The following is a 27,083-nucleotide window of genomic DNA, read 5'->3' on the forward strand; positions in this document are numbered from 1 at the left end:
TTTCCATCATGATCTGGGTAATTGTTCAATGTGCTGCAGACCCAGATTAAGTATATTAATTTACTAATAAAGCACTTTCAAATGAGATCTCCCTTGACAATGCTTTTTAGTCCAGGAGTAGGCTTGTCCCATAATTCACGGCACTTGCGCTATAACTTTAACTCTAAAATCCATCAAAAAGTTGGCAACTCCTGGGTTTATAAAACACTTCTGAAAATCGCACCATATTGAGAATGACTGTAGATTTTGCACATGGTGCGCTTGAAAGTGTATCTGCTAAATCATATCAGATGTAATTTCAGCTATTTTATTTCAGCATTTTCAAAATAGAAAGATGTCGATCAAAATAGTTGTAGGGCTATAGTAGTCCACTTACTGTAAACGGTGAGGGTATCACTGTTTCTGAACTTAATCTCTGGTTAAAAATAGCTGCTGGCAAGTGTTTGGTCCTGGGTGGGAGGCAATCTTGAGAACCCTAAAAAGGTCTCGTAAGCTTAACAGTGTTAATACCACACGGATTAAATCACGTCAAATTCAACTACTGTCGCAGATAATGACAGTTAAGGGTGTTAGTTTGTAGAGAGAAAATCATTAGGAAATTGGTCAAACTAATTGAAGTGGGAGTGAGCAAATCTTAGTGGGAGTGAGAAAATCACCTTCAAGAGAGCTCTCCATTCGATTGATAAATTCGGTAGTCATCTCGAAAACAAAAAATAGGCTAAAACACATTTTTATATGCCTATTACATTATTAACAAAATAAAAAATCACGAATCTTTTTCTAGGAAGAACAGTCTATCCAACAAATAACCTGTTGAAAAATCCTACAATAATATAGACGAAACTGAAGCAAATATTTGTGTTAATTATTTGACAATTTCAACAGCCACCTGCCCACGTCAACTTTGACTGAAAGTGTTGAATGGGTCAGAAAATGTTGGTAAACGCTATATATAGTCACAAGTGCACCCATACATGGGGTGGTCGGGGAAAGCCATTCCTTGAGTGAGAGGGTAATATTTTTGTTACCATCATCAGCAAGTGCCTCCCAAGCGGCATCAGGCTCGTCTGCTCCCGCTTTGCGCTGTTTTAATCTCAAGGGGTGAGTCGCGTTTCTTTCTGTAATTTTTTTCATAATTACATTGAGCGGGTCGATATAAATCCGACATTTCTATTTCAGGGGAACCTTATGTTTCCAGTACATTAACGTTGATAATGGTCATATATGGGGTCATACATGTAAACTAAGTGAAAGAGTGACCGATGTACATGTCTGGAGTTGTTTTGGGGATTGATCATTTGTCTCCAGTGAGGGATAAAGGGTTGTGTTGGAATTTATCTGTAGGCTGTTATACTTTCACTGTGCACTAATTGCATGCCTTTTTAATGAAGAGGTCGCTGAACCTATTTTCTTGGCTGCGTAATTTTGGTTCATAGTAGATGATGTAGGCTACTTAACTATTGATTGTGCATACCTAAGACACATCCTGGAAATATGGATGTATAGGGAGGGTACATAAAAAGTTGAGTATTGAATTTATTTAGGGGCAGTTGAATAATTAATTTATTGATTGATCAGGGTGCTTATGTTAGGCCAATTTATTTTCCAATTCGTATTGTCAGACATTCAGCCAAAGGTTCAGACTACTAATTTTCTTCTGTAGCTTTTGACTATATTTCTCCAGTGCATTAGCCTTCAGACTTCTTTCAGCTATTCATAGATGAGCTGTGCTCCCTGTAAGGTGAAACATTTGAGGGGCTGACCCCTGCTGATATGGTGGTATGTGGAGGCAACATTCATGGCCCCTCTTAAGTCATTTGTGGGATACATATTATAGAACTAGTATGCAAGTCAGAAAATGTGAAAGATACATTCTCTAGCAAAGTATTTTGAGTTTATTGGAGAAATAATAACCATTGCATATCAGTCCTTTGATAGCCATTTTGTGAGGCCTTCAAAGACAGTCTTTAGCCTTCAAAGAAAGCCTGTGTGTCTATAAGTATGCCCACTGTAATTAGGCTATGTTGTCATTAATTATGTGAAAAGTTGATAATAAAAGGGAATATTCATGTCCTGAATTGCCTTCTACATGGATAGGACCAAGGCTTTGCAGATTATCATCAACCGTAGACAGTTGTCAACTATAGTTGACAATAGCAGCGTGAAAGCGCTCAATGGGAAGTAATTATTGTGTCTGATAATGCTAAAACATTGATGTTAATGTTGAAAACCTTATTAACACAGCAAACAATATCCAATGTTCAGTTGCATGTGAAGTAAAGGTAAACAAATCCTTTTCCCTCCTCCAACCCCTACCTGGTATTGTGACCAGGTTTCTTTTGAAGTGTTCCAGCCATGGCTACCAAGGTCATGCATTTTAATCAGAAGAAGCATGTGAGCCACGTCAGCCATCACAGCTCTCACACTACTAAGCATGTTGTCAAGGAGCACTCTTCAAGGTAGGGGATTAGTGTTATTGCTCACATGCAGCACTATAGAAAGCTGTTTTTTTGGCAATACAGTAGCTGGAGCACAATAGTGTGGATGTACATAGTGCTGGTGTAGAGGGAATTGAAGTGGACAAGAGATGGTCTCCAACATCACCCCATGCTGATGCTTTGCGGCTTGCAACAATGGATTTTGCCTTGTTTTAGGGTCGTGGGGTCATAGCAGGCCACTAGATGTTGCTTTAACGCTCCTTAGTAGCACTGCATCCTAAACCTCAGACCACCACAACCCTTTGGTGGTTGCGCCATCCGCTGTGCTTCAAACTGCAATTCCAAGGATATAGGAGTCTGTGGTGTGCTGAAGTGGGGGCGGGCAAATGGAGCTGTACCCAATGAAGCCTCAAACTGCAAGCAGAAGCCAAAGTGTTGGGACCTATTGACCGGGCCATAACAAGCCGTGATGTTGATGTTGTTATGCAACCCATGTCTTATGTCATAGAGTATTGTGCATGCCACTGCTTCACTGTGCCTGAAACATGCTGAACCCTGTTCTTGACCCCAACCCATCAAGAAAAAACTTTCCAGTTTCTGGACTTTATACTAGTTATATTTGATAAGAAAAAAGGACAATTCTGTAACCTTTCAATCTCCTATTCATCATATCCAGCACCAAACCAGTGTCCATATATGTGAAAACAGCACATTTCTATGATCTGTGGTTAAAAAGACAAGAAGAAAGGTACAAATAACAATGGTTCTCTGTGACATCACATGGTAGGATTCAAAGTAAAAAAACGGGGATTTTCTAAACCTGCAACGAGTTTCTAGCCCAAGGAAGGGTATTATCTTGTTCCACATGTCACTACGAGTATCATAGTGTTTGAAAATCCCTGTTTTTAAAATGTTTGACTTTGATGATATCATCGGGTAGACATTTTTTACTTTATATTTTTTTCTACATAACAGAAATGCACCGTTTTCACATATGTTGACACTAGTATTGTGCTGGAGATATTGAAAATGTTGAAAAGTCAACTTTTGTCAAATACCAATGATCTCACTATCTAGGTGAAAACCACTAAATTAATTTCTTTATTAGCTCTTATGTCCCTTTTGGTTTTTGATATGAAATATATTCTGCAATTGTTTTTACATTTTAAAATCACAGTACCACCACAACAGTGCTGGCACTAAGTGTTTGTTTATCTTCCTGTCTACCTGTTCTAATGACTCTAACAATTGCTCTCTCTCCACAGGAAATCAAGCTCTAGGTCTGTGAACCAGGTGCAGCACACCCACGCCACAGAGGCTATGGCTGAACCAGCCTATACAGTGCCGGCGTTCAGGCAGAGGTGGGTCCAACAGGACAGTGTCTCACAGCTACATTGGCCCAGTACAGACCAACCCCTAGCTCTTACCCCTAGACACTTGTGTAGATCTGAAAGGATTAGATAGGTGTAAGCAATTTGGTGAAACCTACACCCAACTAAGATTGAACTACTACCATACCTATTAAATTCTTTCAGGTTTACATAAAGTGCAGATGGGAAGGGGCTAGGGGTTGTTTCTGGACAGGGCCGATATGGCATGCTGTTTTAGGTGTAAGGGAATATGAACCACAGTCAGAGCTGACAGCAGGCAAAACTACCAGGAGCTACCACGGTGACTGAAAAACACAGCAAATATGCCAAATTGTGTCCTGGTACATGTGTTGTGTTTCATTATACAGTGGGATCATCAACTAGATTCAGCTGCGGGCCGATTTTCATACAATGGCCTGGTTCTCCAAAACAAGCCCCCAGTTGTGGAACCCTGTTATACAGGATGTGTTGGTTAGATGTTAATAAAGGACCTATCTGTCCTAACACTGGACAATATGTTGAAGTGTTAATCTGTTGTTGTTTTTTATTAAACACTGTATATTGTACTGGTATATCAATTCTTATATTTCCTGCTGTGTAATATGTATGTAGGAGCGCCGATGAGATAGAAGAGTACCAGCGAGTGTCTAGTCATGTTGGGAAAGGACTCGCTTCAATTCAGAAGGAGCTCCACAGGATGAAAGTGGCCACAAAGACCCAAGTGGAGAATATTGCGATAACGAGAGAGGTAATACACTGGATTGTGGAAGGATCATGTTATATACAGTGCTGCTGACAACGGATCATATATCAGATACCCTGTAGTTTGCAAATACCACAGTTAACAGATATGTAATATTTGATAGCTTTTTGCCTATAGTTTCTATTATCCTATTTCTACCTGTACTAACCTTATCACTGCTGGAGGAAAGGTTCCCCCTCATTTGCTAATGCAACCTATACGGTCTCTCCTCAGGTGCAGGAGATGATGCACAAGAAGATGACGTTGAGTACGGAGACGGACAAGGCCCCTGACTTCATGGTGGCTCTGAGGCCACACACCGTATGGGAGAAGACTCTTGTCAAGCTGTTCTGCACCGTAGGCGGTCACCCCAGGCCTATTGTCAAATGGTTAGAAGTGCTCGCCTCTTATTGAACCACTGTTGTACTTCATTATGTATCCGTTACCATATTGTGTCTGCATCTGGTAACTACTATGATTAGCCATGTAGTCTTTGAGATGTGACATGTTTTACCAACAACTTAGCAACTGCTTAATTTATAGACAGACAGTTTAGTGACATTTACCTACGATGGATTAGAATGCACTTTTAATGAGTATTTACCTGCAGTTGTGGTTGTAAACTGGTTATAATTACATTTCAACAAGATTTTCCTCTGGGACAGTACTTGGCTGGCCTTCATTATGGTGTCTATTGGAGCTTTTTAGTGAGGTTTCCTCACTTTATGGGTCTCATTAGCACCATGTTAATGATCACATTAGCACCAATTACACCGTCCAGCAGCCAGCACCTTGGTCTTGTCTAATGCTATAAATGTCTCTGCCCATTTCACTGTTTATTAGAGGGACTTCACAGATATTTAGGCTATATTTTGTTTATGTTTCCTGTCATCGACCTCCCGAGTGGCGCAGTGGTCTAAGGCACTGCATCGCAGTGCTAGCTGTGCCACTAGAGATTCTGTGCCACTAGAGATTCTGGGTTCGAGTCCAGGCTCTGTCGCAGCCGGCCGCGACCGTGAGACCCTTGGGCCGGCGCACAATTGGCCCAGCGTCGTCCAGGTTAGGGGAGGGTTTGGCCGCCAGGGATGTCCTTGTCCCATCGTGCACTAGTGACTCCTGTGGCGGGCAGGGGCAGAGCACGCTGACACGGTCACCAGGTGTACGGCGTTTCCTCCGACACATTGGTGCGGCTGGCTTCCGAGTTAAGTGGGCATTGTGTCAAGAAGCAGTGCGGCTTAGTTGGGTTGTGTTTCGGAGGACACACGGCTCTCTACCTTCGCCTCTCCCGAGTCCGTACAGGAGAGGCAGCGATGAGAGAAGACTGTAACTACCAATTGGATACCATGAGAAAAATGTATTTCAATGTTTCCTGTCAACACGGTCTCATTAGAAATGTTCAAAATAGTGATATTTAACCATTGAAGTTATGTCAAATATGTGAACATATTAGTTACGTCAATATTATGCCATATTAGTTATATGTCACCTAGCAGACATATTAAAAACATGTCATTACAGAGAATTCCATCAATACTGAGGTGTAAAAGAACCCACTTACTAACTTGATGCCTTGTATTTTCAGGTATAAGGGAGGAAAACCTGTTGACCCACTGAGTGCCCCAGGAAAGTACAAGATGGAGAGCAAGTATGGAGTACACAGTCTGATTATTAGCAGGTACTGTACCTCACTCTAATTCACTGTCTCTTTTCATGTTAATTGGTTTAATTTGACCAAGGTCAAGTTCGGGTCCATTTCAACTTGATTAAGGACATTAACCGAAATTCAATTAATTTGAAATCATTATTACACTCATTAAATTGCGTTTCATTTCTTGAACTTACTGACGTCAAATGAAATTGTCACTTGCCTTGTTCTACTCTATGAACAGGTGTTGTTTTTCCACTTGTTGTCAGGCAGTACCCATTGTCCCCCTTTGGTTGTTCCCTGTTGCCAGTGGAAGTGAATGGCAACCCAGTGAACCTGAAGGGTGGAAGGGGTTGTTGCATTTCCTATTTAGTCTAAAGCCAGCTCCGCCTCTAAAGACAGCCTGTGTGTCGCTGGCCCACCCGGTCTTCAAGACGCCTCAGCTGTTCACATCGAAGTGCTGACCTCCGTGTCATTCGATCTGTTCATTCCTCTTCCCCCTCTCCCTCTCTCTCGTTCTCTACACTGAAGCTCTCCTACGTCGTCATTACGTTACTGGGTCAAAAAGGAGACCGCAATTTTAGACCCTTCCCCCCTCCTCTGCCCCAACACGCTCTCTTTAATACCCCTTTCTTTTCCTCTCTTAATCAGTTAGTTGCCTTTGATCATATTTGAAGAGAAAGAAAGTAACAGTGGGAATAAAATGGCCGGAGATCCATATCACCCCAGCTGGGAAAATGGAAAATGGATCGTCTTTAAAATAGTACTTCCAGGGGGGACGGTCACATTTCTCCTCTTCTATTCTCACCCTCGGTTTCTCCTTGGGAATGTCTGTCCTCACGATGTGCCGCCTTCTTAACGCCTTCTGCTGCTTCGGAACGTCGCCTTCTGTTTGACTGCGCTCTCAAGCCATGAGATCACTTTCCAAAATGCAATGTCTCCTTCTTCTCACTCATGTCGTCAAACATTTGACTGGGATTAAAAGTTGTCCTTTAAAAGGCATGAAGGTTAAAGGGAGGATGTTATGAACTAAATACATTTATTGATGTTACACAGTCCTGAAGTAATTTAACAGTTTTTAACCAATCAGCATTCAGGATTAGACCCACCTGTTGTATAAACAGTGATAATGAACAACACAATACACATGTACCATTTATTTGAGCCAATGAAATCATAATATACATATATCTAATTACCTTCACTTTAGGTGTGTGGTGAGTGATACTGCTGAGTACAGCGCCGTAGCAACGAACTCCCATGGCTCAACTACCAGCAAGGCCTCTGTCACTGTCAAGAGTGAGTATCTATCTATCTATCTATCTATCTATCTATCTATCTATCTATCTATCTATCTATCTATCTATCTATCTATCTATCTATCTATCTATCTATCTATCTATCTATCTATCTATCTATCTATCTATCTATCTATCACTCACTCACTCACTCACTCACTCACTCACTCACTCACTCACTCACTCACTCACTCACTCACTCACTCACTCACTCACTCACTCACTCACTCACTCACTCACTCACTCACTCACTCACTCACTCACTCACTCACTCACTCACTCACTCACTCACTCTCTCTGTGTCTCTTTGAAGTATTTGCACTGAAGGATTTGAACTGCTATTAAAAGTTCCCTCAAATGTCACTCTCCAATACAACAAACACGCATATGAATCTGAATGTAGGTTTTCATTTTTGAATATATTGTTCCTGCTTCCATTTCTAAAAAAAATGTGTTTTCCTCTTAGGACCAGCAGGAGGAGCCTGCCAGCTTTTTGGTCAAGGTGAGAGGAAAGAGTGGATTTAGGAGGAGGGTGGGTGGAGAACCAGCCCAGTGCTGCTGGAGTGGGGCCCAGACATGGCAGGCTTTGCTTGAGATCAGAGGCCACAAATAACAGTGTCTATCTAAGTGGCCTGATAAGCACTGGAAACTATTGTGAGCGTGACTTTGTGTTGTTCTGGCCCTGAGACAGTCAACGAATGAAAACAAGGGGTGACTTATATTCAACACATACTGAATGAAGGACCTTACAATGTCACAATAGAACAAACATTTACGAACACATCAACCATGATAATATTGGATTGTGCTAAATTGGTTTGTTTACATATCACACTGACATTTCTTCATCCACAGATACATTATATCTGTATGTATTATATACTGACATAAGTATATGTTGTTTAAGTGTTTGGTTATCACAGATCATAGTAAGTACTATAGGGCATTATTGGTATATTTGAGATTTACTAGTATATTAACATGTGTTGTCCTTGTCTTCTCCTCAGTGCCTCATACGACTGTGATCCACCACAGTAAGCTGGAGATCACCATGCTGGATAGGTTTGGAGTGTCGTTCGGAACAGAGGGTGGTTCCATTCGTCTGGTGTGTACCATGGTGGTGGTCCCTGATCTGCCCAACGTACCACCACTGGCCCAGTGGTACAGAGACGGTGAGCGAGTGAACATTACTCAATGATACATCATCACAATACAGCACAGCACAGGAGAGCCATACAGTGCATTGTGTAAAAAACACATCTTCATTCACAGCACATGTCCGTACAGCACAGCCCAGCATATTACAGTGTGACATAGAATGAAGGAACAGTTTTTGGAAACATTCTACAGATGTTATCCATGTTCTTACGGTCAACTCTCAACAACAACGAAGTACTAGATAAAGTGTTGTTATTCCGTCTCTGTTGTTGATCAGATAAACTGCTGAAGGCAGGGAAGTTGGCTGAGATTAAGGTTGGTGGGGGCGCTGCCACTTTGACTTTGCCACACCTGGCAAAGGACGATGAGGGTCTGTACACCCTCCGCATGTGGACGAAGGATGGCACCACCGAGCACAGTGCCTACCTCTTTGTGAAAGGTAAAGTCATATGGTCTTATAATAATTAAGTGATAATATTATAATTTGACAATAAAGCAGCATACACTCTTAGAAAAAAAGGTGATATCTCGAGCCTTAAAGGGTTCTTCGGCTGTCTCCATAGGAGAACCCTTTGAAGAGTCCTTTTTGGTTGCAGGTAGAACCATTTTGGTTCCAGATAGAACCCTTTTGGGTTTGTCATGGCATATTTCTGCTTTACCAAATGAGGAGAGTTACAAACTACACACCAGTCAGAGTTACACTTAAACTACATATTTTTCTATTAAGAGCTTTGCAATAGCCCTTTTTAACTTTCAATGATGCGCTATCTCTAATGAACCATTGAAAAGTGAATACAGAAAAGTACAAAGATCTTTTATAGCCAAGATACACCCCTCTCAACTTACATGACGAACCACAGATCTTAGGAACAGTTCACAAAGGTTAAGATTTGTATGAAAGATATATATAAAACATAGCAGACACTTACTGCTGTGTCAACAGTTCTCATTGTAAAGACCAGTGTCTGGTCCCCTCCTACTCCAAACTGGAACCCATCTCACCCTGGTACGGTATAGCACAAAAACATTACCTTTACTATCTGGAATGCTCTTTAGGCTTTTTTACCCAAAGACATTGCACATTTTCTCTGTCAGTGCTATCTCATAGAGGCCTATCCTCAGTGGAACACACACACACACACTAGTTAACGGAATACTCTATTCTGTCGAATAAAACAACCATTCTAATGCAATACAAAGATTATAAAATAATCTTACAAGCACTATAACATAATCTTGCAATTTTCCACAACAGGTTCCATGTAGAGCCCTTTGTACAGAAGGTTCTACATTAAATCCAAAATCTAAAACAGAATAAAAAAACAGTTCTCCTCTGGGGAAGAACCTTTTTGGAACCCCTTTTTCTAGGAGTGTAGAAACAACATATATATATTTGAGAAATATTATTTAATGGTATACATTAAAAAGGAAAGGATGTTTACTATAATGCTATACATCAGAAACAATACCAGGTTTGAGGTTTATTGTTAAGAATTATTTAGTGATAAATGACACAGTTCCAACAGGCCTTTTAAACTTCAGGCCTGACTCAACACAAATATATACTCTAGGCATTTTACATACTGTATTCAGTTTGTAATCCCATACATAAGTGACTTATACAGTATTGCTACTTTGTCTCCTTATTCTCTACATTCCCACCTTGCTTCCTTATTCTCCTCCTTATTCCCCAGATGCTGCTCCCTCTGTGGCCGGAGCACCTGGTGCACCAATCAGCATCAAGGCATTCGACATCAACTCGGACTACGTCCTGGTTGCCTGGAAACCCCCCAACACCACCAATGAGGCTGCCATCACCGGATACTTTGTGGACAAGTCAGTTTTAGTCATGTAGGACCTTATGTTAGACTCTCCAATCCAGAATCTCCAACAACAGTCGATAAAAGCAGATTTGATTGCAGTTGTTAGAAGATGTAGAAGACATAAAGGATGGCCATTGAAAGTGTAAGACAGTGGAGTGATTGTGAGAAACTTCACGGTCACATGATGTTTCAGATCTAATCTGGTTGAGCAATTGATTTTGTGAAGCTACGGATCTTACAGAGCCAAACAAGGGCTTGTGACAATGGCATGCAAATTAGATTTGTAGATAAATGACTGATGAAATTACAAACATCTGCAGTATCATTGTTGATGTCCATTCAGACCAGCACTTTTACACTTCAATACATTTTATGGTTTATGATGTAATTCCTTCTCCTCCTGTACAGACGTGAGTCTGGTAGTGCTACCTGGTCCCAGTGTAACGACTCCCCAGTGCGGATCTGTAAGTACCCCGTGCACGGCCTGAACGTGGGTCACGCCTACCACTTCCGGGTCCGGGCTGTCAACAGTGCCGGGATCAGCAGACCATCCCGCGAGTCTGACAAGGTGACTGCCCTGGACCCAGCTGAGCGAGAGAGACTGCAAGGTACATAACCACACACAGACTCATGATGTCTACTTGACTCCATACTCAAATGACATTTTTGTATTTATATTTCTGGGTGAAATATCAGCCAGCAGATTGTGTCATACATGACTTTTCTGTTTTTTCCTCTTTTGGAACAGTGATTAAATTGGATGGGAAACATGAAGTAGTGATTAAAGATGATGACCTGGAAGGTAGAGTATGCCAACAATAGTAGCGGTCCAAAATATTGTGTTGAGTCTATTCTATTCCTCTCATCTATTAAACAAAAACACTGGATAACAAATTAACCTTCCACACAGCATTAAAATCAACATATAGACAACATTTCCATAACTGGCCGATATCCATCAAAGCAAATACCTGTTAAATCTACTGTATCGGCAAACGCCCTTACAATATACAATACTATACACATGAATATATGTACACATAAATACTTGTGTTCTCAGTACCTTAAATGAGAAGATGAAGGATTTCTCCCCTTATTGTCTCTACATTGTTAATCAATAAACCCTCGCGCTTCCTGCTCACCTCCTGTTTTTAGATTGGACTTTGGTATTGCCATAGTAATAACTCTAATGATAGTAGTCATGTTAATAACAAAAACTTCATAATAAGAATTAATAAAAACTTTTCGAAGAAACTTCATTGACAACACTGGACTAACCGTAACACAAACACCATAATAAATAGGAAACTAACAAGCCAGCTCTTTAAACTTATATTTAACATGGGTAGATTACATTTACAGTTGAAGTCGGAAGTTTACATACACCTTAGCCAAATACATTTTAACTCAGTTTTTCACAATTGCTGACATTTAATCCTAGTAAATATTCCCTGTCTTTGGTCAGTTAGGATCACCACTTTATTTTAAGAATGTGAAATGTCAGAATAATAGTAGAGAGAATGATTTATTTCAGCTTTTATTTCTTTCATCACATTCCCAGTGGGTCAGAAGTTTGTATACACTCAATTAGTATTTGGTAGCATTGCCTTTAAATTGTTTAACTTGGGTCAAACGTTTCGGGTAGCCTTCCAAAAACTTCCCACAATAAGTTGGGTGAATTTCTGCCCATTCCTCCTGACAGAGATGGTGTAACTGAGTCAGGTTTGTAGGCCTCCTTGCTCACACACACTTTTTCAGTTCTTCCCACAAACGTTTTATAGGATTGAGGTCAGGGCTTTGTGATGGCCACACCAATACCTTGACATGGTTGTCCTTTAGCCATTTTGCCACAACTTTAGTAGAATGCTTGGGGTCATTGACCATTTGGAAGACCCATTTGCGACCAAGCTTTAACTTCCTGACTGATGTCTTGAGATGTTGCTTCAATATATCCACATACCTTTCCTCCCTCATGACTCCATCTATTTTGTGAAGTGCACCAGTCCCTCCTGCAGCAAAGCATCCCCACAACATGATGCTGCCACCCCGATGCTTAACGATTGGGATGGTGTTCTTTGGCTTGCAAGCCTCCCCCTTTTTCCTCCAAACATAATGATGGTCATTATGTCCAAACACTTCTATTTTTGTTTCATCAGACCAGAGGACATTTCTCCATAAAGTACGATCTTTGTCCCCATGTGCAGTTGCAAACCGTAGTCTGGCTTTTTTATGGCTGTTTTGGAGCAGTGGCTTCTTCCTTGCTGAGTGGCCTTTCAGGCTATGTCGATATAGATACTTTCGTACCTGTTTCCTCCAGCATCTCCACGAGGTCCTTTGCTGTTGTTCTGGGATTCTTGATTTTCACTTTTTGCACCAAAGTAAGTTCATCTCTAGGAGACAGAATGCATCTCCTTCTTGAGCGGTATGATGGCTGTGTGGTCCCATGGTGTTTATACTTGTGTACTATTGTCTGTAAAGATGAACGTGGTACCTTCAGGCATTTGGAAATTGCTCCCAAAGATGAACCAGACTTGTGGAGGTCTACAATTTTTTTCTGAGGTCTTTGCTGATTTCTTTTGATTTTCCCATGATGTCAAGCAAAGAGGCAGTGAGTTGAAAGGTAGGCCTTGAAATACATCCACAGGTACACCTCCAATTGACTCAAATGATGACAATGTGCCTATCAGAAGCTTCTATAGCCATGACATCATTTTCTGGAATTTTCCACGCTGTTTAAAGTCACAGTCAACTTAGTGTATGTAAACTTCTGACCCACTTGAATTGTGATAGAGTGAATTATAAGTGAAATAATCTTTCTGTAAACAATTGTTGGAAAAATTACTTGTGTCATGCACAAAGTAGATGTCCTAACCGACTTTCAAAACTATAGTTTGTTAACAGGAAATTTGTGGAGGGTTGAAAAATTTGTTTTAATGACACCAACCTAAGTGTATGTAAACTTCCGACTTCAACTGTATTTTCCTTATAACTTATATCCTTCATTTTTCATATCCAAATGTCATCCTTTGCGTTGTATAACTTTTAACCTATTATCTAACTCTTGACGCTAACATTGTAACTAAAGCGATCTAAACTAATCCCTAATGTAATTCCATAATTATAAATACTAAATGAACCCCAAATGTACTTTAAAGTTGGTATAATTATTATTGATCAAATAATAAGTGTTATGAAGTATTGTTCAATGCCATCCAATCCCAATATAGGTTACGTTACATTGCCGGGGGAGCCTACAGATATGCATGCCTCAGAGATATTCAAATCATATATCGTGCTGAGCTGGAAACCCCCCAGCCCTCGTGGACGGGCACCACTGTGGTACATCATTGAGAAGGTGTGTGGCTGCTCCTTTCCCCTTCCCATCTACGTAGGTCTCTCAGTACAGGAACTGTAATAGATTAGACAGTCCATTTATCATTTCACAACTTTCAATTTGTCTAAAGTGCAGTAATATTTTAGCAAAATGGCAGAAATAACAGCTGGCAGGTATGTAGCTAAAGGCATTTTACTAATGGGATTAGTGATTCAATGACGTTGTAGAAGGCTTTACCTTTCATTTGCCCTCCCGTCCCAAATATCCACTAGTCCGTGTCAGGCACTGGGACTTGGCAGAGGATCAACACAGCAGTGAAACTGCAGTCCCCTCGCTACCCCGTTTTCGATTTGGAAGCCGGGAAAAAGTACCAGTTCCGTGTGTATTCTGAGAACTTGTACGGCGCCAGCGAGGCCTCTAAGCCTACAGATCCCATCGAAAAGGTGGATGAGCATGGTAAGAGTGGGGTTTAGCACACACACACACACACACACACACACACACACACACACACACACACACACACACACACACACACACACACACACACACACACACACACACACACACACACACACACACACACACACACACACACACACACACACACACACACACACACACACACACACACACACGGGTACACACATACACATACACACACAAAATGTATGATACATGCATTTACAAACAACGACAGTCAAGGAGTCCTTCCAAGTCTACTTTGATAAATTAGACTCTGTTTAACATATGTTTCAGGTAGCGAGCGGCCTGTTGGTATGTACAATATAAAGCCCTACGTTTATCTCTTATTTTAAACGCACTGAGATTTATGTCATGTGACTATCACATTCCTGTAATGTCACAATCACAAACAGGGGTCTTTCACCCCTCTTCGTATTTTGGAGAAACTAACTACCAATGATGGGCATGATTAAGTCACATCAACTCCTACAGTATCCTCACCCTAACGTCACAATCCCAAAATACGTTTCGTCCCCACAATATCCATGATTGTAATAGGACACTCTTGTCTGACACAAACTCCCTACTGGGAGATGCATGACATCATCTATCATCACAACTGAAAAGAATACCTCTGTCATCCCCTGCCGAAGGTATGTTTTGTGGAATGTAGTTCACAGGTTTACAGATTGTGTATTGTGTTCATTGTTCTTTATATTTCTGTATCTCCTCATAACATTGTACCAAGATATCGTGTCACATCGGGTATGTTATGCATTATGAGAAATGCATAATTTTTCCCATCTTGAATGAAGGTGTTTATAAATGATGACAATCATTTATTTGAAGATTAAATTGAAGATATGTGTGTATTTCTAACTCCTATGCTCATATACTCTGTTACTGTGTAGTAATGATACATCAATTCAATATCTCCAGTCCCCAACATGTATGTGTTTTGCCTGTGTAGGTGTTCCCTCCGCTCCTGGTCAGGTGGTTGCCACCAGGAACACCAAGTCCTCCGTGTTTGTGCAGTGGGACCCCCCCAAACACCCCAACCACCTCATGGGGTACTACATAGACGCCTCTTTGGTGGGATCAAAGACCTGGGCCCCATGCAACCACAAGCCCTACAAGCACACCAGGTAGCCATTTAAACATATACGTTTGTCTACTAGTTATCTATTCAAACTATTGCAGTGATTTAATATTAGATATGTTATTAAAGGAGACGGGACAGTGAATGTAGTGTGACAGGCCTCTGGTGTGAGAATAATCCAGAAATAAAATCTTTGCAAACGAGACACTGATTTGGAAATATTCTGACACCTACAGTGCCTTTGGAAAGTATTCAGACACCTTGACTTTTTCCACATTTTGTTATATTACAGCCTTATTCTAAAATGTATTAAATAAAAACAAATCCTCAGCAATCTACACACAATACCCCATAATGACAATGCAAAAACAGGTTTTTAGAAATTTTAGCAAATGCATTAAAAATTAAAATACACATCTTATTTACATAAGTACTCAGACTCTTTGCTATGAGACTGGAAATTGAGATCAGGTGCATCCTGTTTCCATTGATCATCCTTGAGATGTTTCTACAACTTGATTGGCATTCACCTGTGGTAAATTCAATTGGGGCAACTGTCTATAAAAGGTCCCACAGTTGACAGTGCATGTCACCGCAAAAACCAAGCCATGAGGTTGAAGGAATTGTCCGTAGAGCTCAGAGACAGGATTGTGTTGAGATACAGATCTGGGGAACAGTACCAAAAAATATCTGCAGCATTGAAGGTCCCCAAGAATACAGTGCCCCTACATCATTCTTTAATGGAAGAAGTTTGGAACCACAAAGACTCTTCCTAAAGCTGCCCGCCCGGCCAAACTGAGCAATCAGGGGAGAAGGGCCTTGGTCAGGGAGGTGACCAAGAACCAGATGGTCACTCTGACAGACCTCTAGAGTTCCTCTGTGGATATGGGAGAAACTTCCAGAAGGACAACCATCTCTGCAGCACTCCACCAATCAGGCCTTTATGGTAGAGTGGTGTCACAAGAATTTTCAATCCCAATGATGATAACAATCACTATAGCTTTGACCAATTCCCCCTAGGTTGTAAAGATAGGGTTAATAAGAATTAGGTAAAAAAGACTCAGCTTCTGCAAAAGGTTCGTTCTAGCTTATTCATGAGAGCTCTAAAGTCAACCAAAATTTGGACAGACTTTATAACCCCCTCTATGCACACACGCGCACACACACACACACACACACACACACACACACACACACACACACACACACACACACACACACACACACACACACACACACACACACACACACACACACACACACACACACACACACACACACACACACACACACAGACACACACAGTTTTATCACTTTTCTACCAGCCTTGGCAGTTTCTCTACGTTCTTTTCCTCCCCGGATAAGAGCGGCCTTTGAAGGGCCCTCCTGTTGTCAGCTTTTTCAGAGTTGTCACGTGTAGTCTATCAGCCTCTGTTTTCTCCACATATTTCTCCCTCTTAACTTGTTACCACACATGTATTATTGGAATATAGTCTTATACGTTTCAGGGTGGAATTCTTTAGTCATTCAAATCAAATCAAATCAAATTTATTTATATAGCCCTTCGTACATCAGCTGATATCTCAAAGTGCTGTACAGAAACCCAGCCTAAAACCCCAAACAGCAAACAATGCAGGTGTAAAAGCACGGTGGCTAGGAAAAACTCCCTAGAAAGGCCAAAACCTAGGAAGAAACCTAGAGAGGTACCAGGCTATGTGGGGTGGCCAGTCCTCTTCTGGCTGTGCCGGGTAGAGATTATAACAGAACATGACCAAGATGTTCAAATGTTCATAAATGACCAGCATGGTCGAATAATAATAAGGCAGAACAGTTGAAACTGGAGCAGCAGCACAGTCAGGTGGACTGGGGACAGCAAGGAGCCATCATGTCAGGTAGTCCTGGGGCACGGTCCTAGGGCTCAGGTCCTCCGAGAAAGAGAAAGAAAGAGAGAATTAGAGAGAGCATATGTGGGGTGGCCAGTCCTCTTCTGGCTGTGCCGTCATTCCCTTAAATATATAAATTCCCTTATCAAGTGGCCAAACAGAAGCCTCTCCTCAGTAAAAGGCACATGACAGCCCGCTTGGAGTTTGCCAAAAGGCACCTAAATACTCTCAGACCATTCTCTGGTCGGATGAAACCAAGATTGAACATTTTGGCCTGAATGCCAAGTATAACGTCTGGAGGAAACCTGGCACCATCTCTACGGTGAAGCATGGTGATTGCAGCATCATGCTGGGACTGGGAGACTAGTCAGGATCGAGGGAAAGATGAACGGAGCAAAGTACAGAGATCCTTGATGAAAACCTGCTCCAGAGAGCTCAGGGCCTCCGACTGGGGCGAAGGTTCACCTTCCCACAGGACAACAACCCTAAGCACACAGCCAAGATAACGCAGGAGTGTCGCAGCCAGAGCCCGGACTTGAACCCGATCAAACATTTCTGGAGAGACCTGAAAATAACTGTGCAGCAACGCTCCCCATCCAACCTGACAGAGCTTTGGGGGATCTGCAGAGAAGAATGTGATAAACTCCCCAAATACAGGTGTGCCAAGCTTGTAGCGTCATACCCAAGAACACTCAATACTGTAATCGCTGCCAAAGGTGCTTCAACAAGGTACTGAGTAAAGGGTCTGAATACCTGTTTTTGCTTTGTCATTATGGGGTATTGTGTATAGATTGATAAGGGGGGAAAAAAGGTTTTCATCAATTTTAGAATAAGGTGTGGAAAAAGTCAAGGGGTCTGAATACTTTCCGAAGGCACTGGATATATTATCCAGGTCTTAAAGTCAGCAATACCACCTTCAATTCAAGACATATAGATGATCATGTTTAATTTCACTGTTTTAGGTTTGTGGTCCATGGACTGACCCCGGGAGAGACCTATGTGTTCCGTGTCCAGGCTGTCAATGTCTATGGCCTCAGTGATGAGTCCCAGGAGTCTACTCCTATTGCTGTGGAGCCCGCCCTAAGTACGTATCAATAGAATATTGCCATATAAGAAATGCAGGATTGCAATCAATTAATACAATTTTATTTATAAAACCCTTTTTACACCAACAGTTGTCACATAAAGTGCTTTACAGTAACCTTAACTAGACCCCCAAAGAGCAAGCAGTATTGCCTTACTATCAATACTTAACTTTGACTATTTTCCTTTGTCCAATGCTAAATTTGAATGATTTTATTGTTTCATCTAGAGAGGGGAGTGGAGTATGGTATGTATTCAGTTGTTCTGTTATCTAGGGGTGTTTTAATGCACAGTGTTGCTCCTGAACAGGTTCACCACCAGACTTATTCACTGTCCCTTCCCCCAACTTTTGCTGTATCTGTGCTCTGAACTTTTGTCAGTATCACAGTATCATCATGTGTTTCCTTTCAAATCACCCACCATATTGTACACACAATTTAACCACTATATCACTGTATAACAAAAAAAAACTAATGCAACTGTATGACAAATCCCAAATGAACAAATATCAATTTTACATGACGGAAAGGCATTCTGAATTTACCTGTGTGACTCTGTGCCACAGCGACGCCCAGTGCACCTCATGGCATCACCATGCTGAGCTGTGACGGAGCCTCCATGATCATTGCCTGGAACAGTCCCAAGCATGGCGGTGGCTCCAAGATCAACGCCTACTACATTGACAAGCGTGATGCAGACAGCCTGGCCTGGAAGGAGGTCAACTCTGCCCCCACCAAGACCAGGACCTACACGGTATGTCACGTGGTGTCAGAAGTGGCATCTGGTTAGGATAAATAGGTTTGGTTCTTCATACATAATGGTTTAATAAACTGCAGTGTTGATAGTGTGAATGGTATGCACTCTTCCCTCTGCATCAAAATAATAGATTAGATCTATAATACAACTTTGCCGTTCAAAATCAATAGCAAATATGTAGCTACTTGTAGCAACACTGTTGAAAATATTGGATATATTTGTGTTCCTGTCTCATTATTGTCTCCTTCTCTTCAGGTTAATGGTCTGACGGAGGGAACCTTCTATGAGTTTAAGGTCCAGGCTGGGAACCTGGCAGGTGTGGGCGTGCCCTCTGCTCCCAGCACACCTCTGAAGTGTGAGGCCTGGACTTCTGCAGTACCTGGTAAAGTAACCATCTTATTATGAGTGGTACTGTATAATGTTCCTGTTACTTATTTCATTTTAAATTAAGTTATTTAATTTGAATAATGTTCCAGCTATGGGCAGTGAGATTGTGCAAGTTTACTGTTTGACCTTTAGGTCCAGCCTATGACTTGGCCTTCAGAGAGGTCAGAGGTGACTCCCTGGTCATCCTGTGGAAGGCCCCTGTCTACACCGGTGCCAGTGCTGTCACTGGATACATCGTGGAGATGGCCAAGAAGGGCCACCACTACCACCCCCTGAATGAAGAGGCTATTGGCCACTGTTACCTGCAGGTAAACAAGCAGCTACAGCATGTAGACCTGCAGACATGATGATTCACATCATCTCTGCAGCGTTTGTATATTGAATCTTGTAATATGTGTGCGTACAACTCAAAAATGTAGTTTGAATCATGTATTGATATAGAAAGGTTAATGAAACGTCATGTTGTTGTCAGAGTCGTGTGTATAGGTGGCAGGGAAGTCAGGCTCAGGAGAGTCAAATGGAGTGTAAAATGGAGTCTTTTAATGAATGTCCACGTAACATGCTCCATAACACTAATAAGAAATTAATATAAACAAACATGGGTACGAGGACCCATCGCGCACCTATACAATAAACACAACACTGACAATAAACAATCTCTGACAAAGACATGAGGGGAAACAGAGGGTTAAATACACAACAGGTAATGAATGTGATTGAAAACAGGTGTGTGGGAAGACAAGACAAAACCAATGGAAAATGAAAAATGGATCAATGATGGCTAGAAGACCGGTGACGTCGACCGCCGAGCACCGCCCGAACAAGGAGAGGCAATGACTTTGGCAGAAGTCGTGACAGTACCCCCCCCCCCCCCCCTCAAGCAGTGCGTCGACACCGGCCACGGGGACGACCCGGAGGGCGAGGTGCAGGGCGATCCGGATGGAGATGGTGGAATTCTTTTAACATGGAAGGATCTAACACGTCCTCCACCGGAACCCAGCATCTCTCCTCCGGCCCGTACCCCTCCCAGTCCACGAGGTACTGAAGGCCCCTCGCCCGATGTCTCAAATCCAAAATGGATCGAACAGAGTAGACCGGGACCCCCTCGATGTCCAGAGGAGGCGGAGGAACATCACACACTTCAGCCTCCTGGAGCGGGCGAGATGGCCCAGGGCACGAACTTCGCCCACTCCCCCGGCCGGTCCTGGCAATATGACCGCAGAAACCTACCCACATCCTGGTTAACTCTCTCCACCTGCCCATTACTCTCGGGGTGAAAACCTGAGGTAAGACTAACCGAGATCCCAGACGTTCCATGAACGCCTTCCAGACCCTTGATGTGAACTGGGGACCCCGATCAGACACAATATCCTCAGGCACCCACCCCATAGTGCCGGAAAACGTGTGTAAACAGGGCCTCTGCAGTTTGTAAGGCCATAGGGAGACCGGGCAAAGGGAGGAGACGACAGGACTTCGAAAACTGATCCACAACGACCAGGATCGTGGTGTAACCCTGTGAAGGTGGAAGATCAGTCAAAAAATCCACCGACAGGTGCGACCATGGCCGTTGAGGAACGGGTAAAGGTTGTAGCTTACCTATGGGCAGGTGTCTAGAAGCCTTGCACTGGGCGCACACCGAGCAGGAGGAAACATAAATCCTCACATCCTTAGCTAAGGTGGGCCACCAGTATCGCCCATCAAGACAGCGCATAATCCAACCTAACCCAGGATGACCAGAGGAGGGTGATGTGTGAGCCCAATAGATCAATCGGTCACGGACAGCAGACGGAATGTACAGACGACCAGCTGGACACTCAGGGGGAGAGGGCTCTGCACGTGACGCCCGATCAATGTCCACATCCAGCTCCCACACTACTGGGCGCCACCTAACACAAAGCTGGTAGTATGGGAGTGGGATCCATGGACCGCTCCTCTGTGTCATACAGCCGAGACAATGCATATGCCTTGACTTTCTGGGAGCCTGGTCTGTAAGAAAGAGTAAACACAAAACGAGTGAAAAACTTGGCCCACCTTGCCTGGCGAGGATTCAGTCTCTTCGCCTGCCGGATGTACTCCAGATTACGGTGGTCAGTCCAGATGAGAAAAGGGTGTTTAGCCCCCTCAAGCCAATGCCTCCACGCCTTAAAGGCTTTTACGACAGCTAACAGTCCCCCACTTCCTAGTTTCGCTCTGCCGGGCTGAGCTTCTTCAAAAAGAAAGCACAGGGGAGAAGCTTCAGTGGCGCACCGGAACGCTGAGAAAGCACTGCTCCTATCCCAGCTTCAGATGCGTCCACCTCCACTATGACTGGCAAAGAGGGATCCGGATGAGCCAACACAGGCACCGAGATAAACAGAGTCTTCAGGTGTCCAAAAGCCCTGTTTGCCTCAGCCGACCACTGCAAGCGCACCGGGCCCCCCTTTAGCAGTGAGGTAATGGGAGCAGCAACCTGACCAAAACCCCGGATAAACCACCAGTAGTAATTGTCAAACCCTAAAAGACGCTGGACCTCCTTTACCGTGGTTGGATTCGGCCAATTACGCACGGCTGCAATGCGTCCGCTCTCCATTTCCACTCCTGAAGTGGAAAACCGATGCCCTAGGAAGGAGATGGATTGTTGGCAAACAAGCATTTCTCAGCCTTGACATATAGATCATGCTCCAACAGGCGACCAAGCACCCTGCGCACCAGGGACACATGCTCGGCGCGTGTAGCGGAGTATATCAGAATATCATCGAAATACACCACTACACCCTGCCTGTGCAGGTCCCTGAAGATCTCTTCTACAAATGATTGGAAGACTGGATGGAGCATTCGTCAACCCATACAGCATGACAAGGTACTCATAATGACCTGAGGTGGTGCTAAATGCCGTCTTCCACTCATCACCCTTCCGAATACGCACCAGATTGTACGCACTCCTGAGATCCAATTTTGTGAAGAATCGTGCCCCGTGCATTGACTCAATAACCGTATTTATCAGAGGTAGAGGGTAACTATATTTCACCGTAATTTTATTTAGCCCTTGATAATCAATGCACGGGCGTAAACCGCCATCCTTTTTCACAAAAAATAAACTCGAAGAGACGGGTGAAATGGATGGCTGAATGTACCCCTGACGCAGGGATTCAGAGACATATGTCTCCATAGCCACCGTCTCCGCTTGCGACAGGGGATACAGGGGATACAGGAGATCTATCGCACAATCCCCCCGTCGATGGGGTGGTAATTGAGTCACCTTCTTTTTACAGAAGGCGAGAGCCAAATCGGCATATTCGGGGGGAATGAGCACGGTGGAGACCTGGTCTGGACTTTGCACCATAGTAGCACCAACGGAAACCCCTAAACACCTACCTGAGCACTCTCGCGACCACCCCGTGAGAGCCCTCTGTGGCCAAGAAACAGTGGGGTTATGACAAGCTGACCAGGGTAGGCCTAGCACCACAGAATACATAGGAGAATCAATTAGGAAAAGACTCATCTTCTCCTTGTGACCCTCCTGTGTTATCATTCACAAAGGTGCGGTGACCTCCCTGATAAACCCTGACCCTAATGGTCGACTATCTAAGGCATGAATAGGGAAAGGCATATCCACAGAAACAATAGGGATCCCTAAACTATGAGCTACATTTTTAGTAATGAAATTCCCAGCCGCGCCTGAATCTACCAGCGCCTTATACTGGGAATGCAGGGAAAAATCCGGAAAAGTGACAGAGACAAACATTAGTGCAACAAAGGGCTCTGGATGAGAATGGTGCCTACTCACCTGGGGTGATGCCAGAGTGCCCTCCCTGCCTTCTCTATTCCCAGAGGAACCAACCTGGCACCGACTAGCAGTGTGCTCTCTGCGACCATAGATGGTGCTCGAGCGGGAACCCCCTCCGGTCTCCCTGCCAATTCCATAGGTTCGGGAGAGAGGGTGCGGGAGGATGGAACAACCAGACCCGATCTAGATGTCCACGAGTAGCCAGCATGTTGACCAGCCTGATGGACATGTCCACAAGCTGGTCGAAGGTGAGGGTGGTGTCTCTACAGGCCAGCTCCCGACGGACGTCCTCGCATAGACTACAACGGTAATGGTCAATCAGGGCCCTGTCGCTCCATCCAGCACCGGCAGCCAAGGTGCTAGACTCCAAAGCAAACTCCTGTGCACTCCTCGTCTCCTGCCTCAGATGGTAGAGGCGCTCACCCACCGCTTTGCCTTCGGGTGGGTGGTCGAATACTATCCGGAAATGGCGGTGAACTCCTCAAAATGGTCCAACGGCGCATCCTCCTCTCTACACCCAGCGCTGGTCCACTCCAGGGATTCCCGGTGAGGCATGAGACAGGGGCGCAACTCTTCTCACGGTCCGATGGTACTGGGGAGACCTTGGCCAGACACAAGTTCAGTTTAAGGAGGAAACCCTGGCAGCCGGCAGTATCTCCGTTGTATCCCGTGGGTAGGGATAAATGGATCTTGTTCGGTTCAGGAGGGGAAAAAGCTTTCAAGGGAGATCCCGGTTGTGGTGGTGGAGGCGCTGGAGAAACTCCCTGTCTCTCCCAGCGGTCCATATTCTGCTCAAACAGTCATCTCCTCCGCTTGTTCCCAGACGCATTCCTCCACCTCCATGAGCGTAGTGTCCTCTCCTGCTGACTTCATATTTTTATGGTCAGAGATTCTGTCAGAGTCGTGTGTATAGGTGGCAGGAACGTCAGGTGCAGGAGAGTCAAACGGAGTGTAAAATGAAGTCTTTTAATGAATGTCCACGCAACATGCTCCATAACACTAATAAGAAATTAATATAAACAAACATGGGTACGAGGACCCGTCGCGCACCTATACAATAAACACAACACTGACAATAAACAATCTCTGACAAAGACATGAGAGGAAACAGAGGGTTAAATACACAACAGGTAATGAATGTGATTGAAAACAGGTGTGTGGGAAGACAAGACAAAACCAATGGAAAATGAAAAATGGATCAATGATGGCTAGAAGACCGGTGACGTCGACCGCCGAGCACTGCCCGAACAAGGAGAGGCAACGACTTCCGCAGAAGTCGTGACAGTTGTGCTCATGTAACTCAAGATAGGAGTCGGTCTACAATGAGCAATGAAATGTTTAGTGGATCTAATGATTTGTTGGCGCTGTATAGGTGACTGGTCTGGAGGCAGGAGCAGAGTATACGTTCAAAGTGAAGGCTGTCAATGCTGAGGGAGTAGGAAAGGCCTCCCAGACATCTGAGCCAGTGGTTGCCAAGGCTCTGCCAGGTAATAACACTTAGGTGGTCCTGTGTAGCTCAGTTGGTAGAGCATGGCGCTTGTAACGCCAGGGTAGTGGGTTCGATCCCCGGGACCACCCATATGTAGAATGTATGCACACATGACTGTAAGTCGCTTTGGATAAAAGCGTCTGCTAAATGGCATATATTATTATATATTATTATTATTATATTACTTATATGACAGCTATATGACAACTGTATGACATTTACTGTTTGACAACTTCAGTCTGATATAGCCTGTTGGATTTGTGTAGGTGATTTGTGCTTGAAAGGTTTTGGTGTAGGAACACATGACACACACACCTCCATTGGTTTTGAGCAGGGTTTTCATTAGCTTTTGGTTTGAACAGTTTTGCTGATGCATAATATGTAACATTTCCTCTCCACCACTCAGCAATAAAGGTTATTATTTTGTTTGTTTTCATGTGTTAAGGCACCCAGGAGATCCAGTGTGGAGTGGATGAGGACACTGGTGATATTTTCCTGTCATTCGAGGCCTGTGAAATTTCTGAGACCTCCAACTTTGCTTGGTCTAAGAACTACAAAGAAATCAGTGACTGTCCAAGAGTCGCCATAGAAACTAAGGGCAAACAGTAAGTGTTTTTTAATGTCTTTATTGACCACACAACCACACTAAATATTTTTGTCAACATAATTTGTTTCAACATTTATTTATTTTCCAGCTCTAAGCTGACTTTCGTCAACCCAGACGTGAGTGATTTGGGTGCCTTCTCTGTGCATGTGACTGACACTGAAGGAGTTTCTGCTAGCCACACCCTGACAGAGGATGGTAGGTTTGGATACGCCCCTAGACTCAGATTTAAAAAATATAGATATGTTTCCTGTCAAAGTTTATACCGATATTCTTCGTTCTTGAATTTATCTTGCAGCCCTGAACACCATGCTGGAACTCAGCTACAACATCAGACATCCAAGTGAGTGTTATGCTTCAATATGCATCTTTATCAGGGGTGAAGTGTCACATATGAATCTTCTCACAATTCCACAACAAGTATCCCTTGAGAATTTATAATTTCTTTGTTGGTTTCTTCGTCCAGTTGTCCCACTGAAGCACCAACTGAACTATGAGGTTCTAGAGAAGGGCCACGTGCGTTTCTGGCTGCAGTGCCTCAAGATGTCACCCGCCGTCACCTATAGGTTCATTGTCAATGACAAGGAGGTCACCAGCAGTGATGTAGGTGCCAAACCGACAACCTCAAACTGCTTTTTAATCAAGGAAAAGAAAGCTGTACTGTATGGCACAGTTAACAAAGCAACATAATTTAAAAAAAAATACATGATGCCTTTCTCTGTACTCTGAATTTCACTGATGAATTGAATTCAATAATATTTTTTTCATCCCACAAGGGGCAATTATGCAGTGTGAATATAAATAACATGAGACATAATCACGTGAAACATATAAACAGTGAAACATAAAGGTAATAGTTATTAAGAAACATGCCTGATGTAATGATGGTATGTGTTTTGTATGTGCCACAGAGCCACAAGATCAGCCATGACGTGAACACCGGGGTGATCCAGATGACTGTGGATCACTTCTCCAAGGCCAGCGAGGCCACCTACACCGTCCAGATCCATGACGGCAGAGCCAAGAACCAGAGCTCTCTGGTCCTGGTGGGAGATGGTGAGAGGGGATGTAATATACAGCACATCAGACCTGGGTTCAAATACTATTTGAAATGATTTCAAATACTTTATCTGGGCTTGATTCAGTTTCCTGGTGCAATAGAACCAATAGATTAGTCAATAAAAACACAAACTCAGCCCATCTGGCAATTCAGGTATACTAAAGCAAACACTAAAATGATTTGATAGATTTCAAATAGTGTTTGAATCAAAGTCTGATATACACATATGATAATAGTAAGCCTTTTCTTCTTTGCTATAAGGCTATGGTGCTAGAGTGTAAGAGGTTGGGTATTAGGTTAAGTACTGACATTGTTGTGTTCTATTCTCAGTGTTCAAGGCTGCCTTGAAGGAGGCTGAGTTCCAGAGGTCAGAGCACATCAGGAAACAAGGTATTCTATTCTAGTACACAGATGATTGATGGCACATTTCATCAATAGTATGAAAGTTTGTGTAATTTTTCAACAAGAAAGTGAAGACTTTGTTGTCTTGATATCATACATTAGTAATCAGCTGGTCTGTTAGTTTGATTTTCAACATTTCAGATTGCGCTGTAGATTAGGTTTGTACTGGTCCCATGTGGTTCAGTTGGTAGAGCATGGTGCTTGCAATGCCAGGGTTGTTGGTTTGATTCCCATAGGGGACCAGTATGAAAAATGTATGTACTCAATACTGTAAGTCCCTC

At 43.2% G+C, this 27,083-nt stretch overlaps 1 protein-coding gene across 5 annotated transcripts in view; it reads left to right on the forward strand.

The window, feature by feature from the left end:
* Positions 1 to 953: 953 nt before the first annotated feature.
* The window catches only part of LOC124003013 (myomesin-2-like), a 30,815-nt gene continuing 4,685 nt past the window's right edge, over positions 954 to 27,083 (forward strand). The window contains exons 1-29 of one of the 5 annotated variants that reach the window (XM_046310930.1): positions 954 to 1,101; positions 2,333 to 2,459; positions 3,704 to 3,799; positions 4,421 to 4,556; positions 4,785 to 4,939; positions 6,133 to 6,225; positions 7,406 to 7,494; positions 7,960 to 7,995; positions 8,501 to 8,665; positions 8,929 to 9,090; positions 10,346 to 10,487; positions 10,883 to 11,082; positions 11,223 to 11,276; positions 13,702 to 13,829; positions 14,081 to 14,264; positions 14,568 to 14,585; positions 15,244 to 15,418; positions 18,218 to 18,339; positions 18,568 to 18,585; positions 18,904 to 19,091; positions 19,350 to 19,476; positions 19,614 to 19,789; positions 24,620 to 24,734; positions 25,182 to 25,341; positions 25,432 to 25,538; positions 25,639 to 25,683; positions 25,807 to 25,943; positions 26,252 to 26,396; positions 26,731 to 26,790. In XM_046310930.1, the coding sequence (XP_046166886.1) occupies positions 2,356 to 2,459; positions 3,704 to 3,799; positions 4,421 to 4,556; positions 4,785 to 4,939; positions 6,133 to 6,225; positions 7,406 to 7,494; positions 7,960 to 7,995; positions 8,501 to 8,665; positions 8,929 to 9,090; positions 10,346 to 10,487; positions 10,883 to 11,082; positions 11,223 to 11,276; positions 13,702 to 13,829; positions 14,081 to 14,264; positions 14,568 to 14,585; positions 15,244 to 15,418; positions 18,218 to 18,339; positions 18,568 to 18,585; positions 18,904 to 19,091; positions 19,350 to 19,476; positions 19,614 to 19,789; positions 24,620 to 24,734; positions 25,182 to 25,341; positions 25,432 to 25,538; positions 25,639 to 25,683; positions 25,807 to 25,943; positions 26,252 to 26,396; positions 26,731 to 26,790 (3,337 nt within the window). In that variant the 5' untranslated portion in view covers positions 954 to 1,101; positions 2,333 to 2,355. The remainder of the gene's footprint in view (positions 1,102 to 2,332; positions 2,460 to 3,703; positions 3,800 to 4,420; positions 4,557 to 4,784; positions 4,940 to 6,132; positions 6,226 to 7,405; positions 7,495 to 7,959; positions 7,996 to 8,500; positions 8,666 to 8,928; positions 9,091 to 10,345; positions 10,488 to 10,882; positions 11,083 to 11,222; positions 11,277 to 13,701; positions 13,830 to 14,080; positions 14,265 to 14,567; positions 14,586 to 15,243; positions 15,419 to 18,217; positions 18,340 to 18,567; positions 18,586 to 18,903; positions 19,092 to 19,349; positions 19,477 to 19,613; positions 19,790 to 24,619; positions 24,735 to 25,181; positions 25,342 to 25,431; positions 25,539 to 25,638; positions 25,684 to 25,806; positions 25,944 to 26,251; positions 26,397 to 26,730; positions 26,791 to 27,083) is intronic. The other 4 variants (XM_046310931.1, XM_046310932.1, XM_046310933.1 and 1 more) reach the window with 4 other exon arrangements.

This window comes from Oncorhynchus gorbuscha, linkage group LG18, assembly GCF_021184085.1.
Source record: "Oncorhynchus gorbuscha isolate QuinsamMale2020 ecotype Even-year linkage group LG18, OgorEven_v1.0, whole genome shotgun sequence".
NCBI lineage: Eukaryota > Metazoa > Chordata > Actinopteri > Salmoniformes > Salmonidae > Oncorhynchus > Oncorhynchus gorbuscha.